Source organism: Elephantulus edwardii, unplaced genomic scaffold, assembly GCF_000299155.1.
Source record: "Elephantulus edwardii isolate Elephantulus edwardi_28Jun2011 unplaced genomic scaffold, EleEdw1.0 scaffold00269, whole genome shotgun sequence".
In the NCBI taxonomy this organism is placed as follows: Eukaryota; Metazoa; Chordata; class Mammalia; order Macroscelidea; family Macroscelididae; genus Elephantulus; species Elephantulus edwardii.
In genome coordinates, this window is record NW_006400019.1 from 1079723 (window position 1) to 1083651 (window position 3929).

Below are 3929 nucleotides of genomic sequence, written 5' to 3' on the forward strand. Positions count from 1 at the left end.
TGACTTCCTGTTGACCTGGTTCTGAGGGATGATGATTTGGCAGGAGTTGGCATCATTGGTGTTCTTGATGGGGTGGCTCAGGATACAGATGATACGGATCACCTGGCCTGCCTTCCGCACTCGGTCCGGAATGTAGCTGGGGTCACAAATCAGCTGCTTACAGCGAGCTACCTGCAAAAACAGAGGAAAGACTTGGTCCTGGTTCCTAGCTCTTTCTTCGATCGTCATGAGCTGGGCTCAAACCCAGGGGCAGCAGCTCTCAAAGAGTCCCTCGTTTTGTTTTGTTTTTTAAAAAAGCCCCTCTTGAACTGTGCGGTCCTACTCTTCAAAGGGCTCCCAGCCTGTTCACAGAAATGGGTCCAACCAACCACCCACAGGTGGGCCAAACACTGGGATCAGTAACACTCTGTATTTTGAGGGCTATATGGCATCTATTATAACAGGAATGACCACATATACAGCTTTTGCACTTCAAGTCCTGAGGCACAAAGGACCTTTGCATTAAGCAGCAGGAGATATGACCATTCAGTTAATACTACCCAGTGGGGCCAACTTACCTCTCCCTCCGACTTCACGCCCACCACCTTGCCATTCTCCATGATGATGTCATCCACCGGTTTGTTCAGCATGTATGTCCCCCCATAGATGGCACTCAATCTGGGGGGATAGGGAGGTGATGATGAAGTCTCTCTCTAGGAGAAACTGATAAAGGGTGTCACTATCTCCCTTTTTCATCCTCTCTTCTTAGGGTACAGAGAAGGCTGTCCCTGTGCTTTGCTACTGCCACAAACTCAGCCCTGAATGTCCACCCAAAATACTCTCTAGACAGTTGTGTGGGAACAAGTCCAGAGCACAGCTCCACATGGGAAAAGCTTATGGACCCAGAAACCAAGGAAGCCCTGTGATAAGCCTGGATAAAGGTTCTGGTAGCACAGGGCCTTCCATAGTGCTGCCTCAAACTGCAAGCCAGGCAGGTATCAGATCCAGTTCTTGGCCACTGTGCCCACACTTCCCAAGTGTCCAGGGAATTCAGGTCACGGATGAGAAAGTACGACACTACGAAAATGCTTGTCCTTGGTTCTACTCAGTGATGATAATGTTGTTATGTGCCGTCAAGCTGCTTGTGGCTCACAGTGACCGTATGTACAACTGCCCTAAACCCTCCTCTGTCCTGTGCCAATACTAACTGAAAAAAAGTCACGCCCTCACCTTGCAAATCCCTGAGGCAGCTCACCGAGGCCATAGAGAGGGTATAAATATGGGCTTTTCCCATACCGGGCCAGTGATTCACTGTATAGCTTGATGCGGTTGATAGTCTCCAGACAGGGCTGGTCCAGATAGCTGAGGAAGCAGGAAAACACTGAAACAAGGACACTGCGCCCCCTATTCTGACCTGCCTGGCTAAGCGTCATTCAGAAACCAGCAAGCCCTCCCACCCCTTGGAAGGGTCAGGAACTGAGTTGTGAGTCCCATGCAGGAATAACAGACAAGTAGATGGCTAAGCAAAGAGAGCAAAGGTATGATGAGCAACACTTAAATAAGGGATCAGCCCCTCTCAGCTTTCCCTCACTCATCAGTGCGATAGAGGGCCAGGGCGTGGCCAGTGAAGTCAATGACATCCTGGCCCAAATCAAACTTCCGGTAGACATCACGCATGCTGGTAATCTGGGGGTCAACCCCTTCGAAGGTCTTAGGGTCATTCTCGTCAAAGTTCGCCACAAACACGAGGAACTTGCGGAAACGCCGTTTCTCAAACATGCCCATCAGATCTAAAAGAGATGTGAAGAGAGTCTTCTCACCAATGAATCAGAAACTTCTTCCCAAAAAGGGAAGGGAGAAAAACAGGAGCCTAAGCTCCTGTCTGGTGGCTGGGTTCCGGCAGTGATCACACTGTGTGTCCTCACATTAAGCCCTCTGCTTCTCTATGACTCGATTTCTCTGTATATCCTGAAAGGGCTCTTTAAGCTCTAAACCTTGGGGACAATTCACAAGTCAAGTAGACTCTTTCAGAGGTTAAACCTCTTCGAAAAGACACCTCCCTCATACCTCTCCAAACAACTGAGTACCTCTGAGTAACAAGCTGTGAGATGTGGAGTGAGGGCTAAAAAGGACACGTATCAAAGGATTTCTGGTTCTGTAAAATGAAACAAAAATCCAACAACAACAAAACCCCACCATCAACCTGTGTTAAAGGCACCCTGTTCTGGACCTTTCTGCCTCTCCCAAGGACAACCTGCCTCCCCTATCCCTTCCACTAGTCTCTGGCAGAGTTCCCACTCACTGGATGCCAAGGCCTCAGTCTCAGTGGATGGCACTTTGTAGATCTTGCCTCCCTTATAGACAAAGCTGCCTTCAACCACTTTAAAGTCCAAATAGCGAGTCACTTCCGTGTACAGAAGCATCTTCACTAGCTGCCCTGGTGATGAGAAACAACAGTAAGATCAGCACAGGTCCTTCTCCTGACCTGGCTGGCTGCACCCTCCCAGCCTTCCCAGTCCCCCCATGCCTCCTCTGCCCTTCTCACCATTGGCCATCAGGAATTTGGGGATAAGGTCGACATTCCAGTCTCGGCCCCGGCCCATGGATTCAGGAGGCCCCTCCACGAACTGAAAACGCTTGTACAACTGCAAGTGGGAGCAAGAGTGCGCGCTCAGGGCCACCCCTGGCTCCCAGCCCCCCAGCCCTTGCCTGGAGAACTTGCACTACTCACCTCCTCCAAGGGTGTGATGGAAGAGCTCTCCCCACCATAGTAGGGGTTCCGGTCCATGTGCAGCACCTTCTTCCCATTCACAGACATGATGCCAGACAGGATGCATTCCTGGAAGGAGACATGACAATCCCTGCAGCCCCCCATTCCCAACAGCAGTACCCCAAACCTCCGGAAGGACTATGTGCCTCTGGTCAGCCAGCCTAAACGCTGGGGGCCTTGCCCCCTTGGCCAGCAGCAGCCCCCGACCCCGGGCACCGGTGGCCAGGGCGCCGGGCAGGAGGCGCCCAGCGAGTGGGCAGCCCCGCCCTGGGCCGCGCCTTGGCGGCCACTGCGGGGCGAGGACCGACCTTCGCCTCCAGCGCCCAGCACCTTCCCCGTGTCACCAAGCCAAGGACAAAAGCTGCCATCATTAGCCCTCCGTCGCCATGGGAAACTGGGGCGGGGGGAGAGGGAATGCGGCTGCTTCTGGAACATTCACTGGCCCCCAAGCCTGGGAGCTGGAGAGAGGGGTGCAGGACCTAGCCCAGTAAAGCCCCCAGACCGCGGCGAGGGAAGCCCACATTCCCCCCCACCCCGCTTTAGCCGGAGGGGGCGGGGTCGGGCTCCTGGGGCGGTGGCCAGCGGGGTAGCCCGCAGGCTGGGGCGGGGGGCGCCCGGGGCGCACCGCTGCGGGGAGAGGAGCTGGGAGGGCAAGGTGGCGGAGGCTGTCTTTGCGGGATATAGGCGCGCAGGCTCGGCCGGCGCTGGGGCTGAGGGTCCCGAGGTCGGGTGGGCGTCGTTGGAAACCGCATCATCAGGGCGGCCGAGCCGAGGGGCCCAGACGCCGCGCGGGCGGACTCACGGTGAGGCCAGTCCCCAGCACGATCACATCATATTCCTCATCCATGGCTCAGCCTTTGGTGCCAGCGCCGGCTCCGGCTCCTCCTCCTTCACCACAGCAGCCGCCGCGCCGCCGCGCCGCCGCTGCCAGCACTGGACCAAAGATGGCGGCACGGATCGCAGACGCCCGACGCCTCCGCCGCGTCAAAGAGTCCCGGCCCCTCCCCGCCCCCCCCGCCGCCCGCAGTCAGGCGGCCCCGCCTCCGCCGCCCGCGCCCAGGCTGGGCAGCCTCTGCCCGGGCTCCGACACTCGCGCAAGCCCCGCGGGCTGACCGTTTCGGAGGACCCCGGAGGAGCGGGGCGGGGCAGGCGGTGCTGCGACCTGCGAGGATCCGTGCGC

General features: G+C 56.7%; 1 protein-coding gene across 1 annotated transcript in view; it reads right to left on the reverse strand.

Annotated features, from left to right (window-relative positions):
* GDI1 (GDP dissociation inhibitor 1) overlaps nucleotides 1–3625 on the reverse strand; it is a 6464-nt gene extending 2839 nt beyond the window's left edge. Inside the window, exons 1-8 of the mRNA XM_006899971.1 lie at nucleotides 3552–3625; nucleotides 2711–2818; nucleotides 2525–2624; nucleotides 2282–2416; nucleotides 1571–1769; nucleotides 1210–1341; nucleotides 558–657; nucleotides 5–171 (exon numbers count right to left, since the gene is read on the reverse strand). Of these exons, the coding sequence (XP_006900033.1) occupies nucleotides 5–171; nucleotides 558–657; nucleotides 1210–1341; nucleotides 1571–1769; nucleotides 2282–2416; nucleotides 2525–2624; nucleotides 2711–2818; nucleotides 3552–3596 (986 nt within the window). The 5' untranslated portion in view covers nucleotides 3597–3625. The remainder of the gene's footprint in view (nucleotides 1–4; nucleotides 172–557; nucleotides 658–1209; nucleotides 1342–1570; nucleotides 1770–2281; nucleotides 2417–2524; nucleotides 2625–2710; nucleotides 2819–3551) is intronic.
* Nucleotides 3626–3929: the final 304 nt, after the last annotated feature.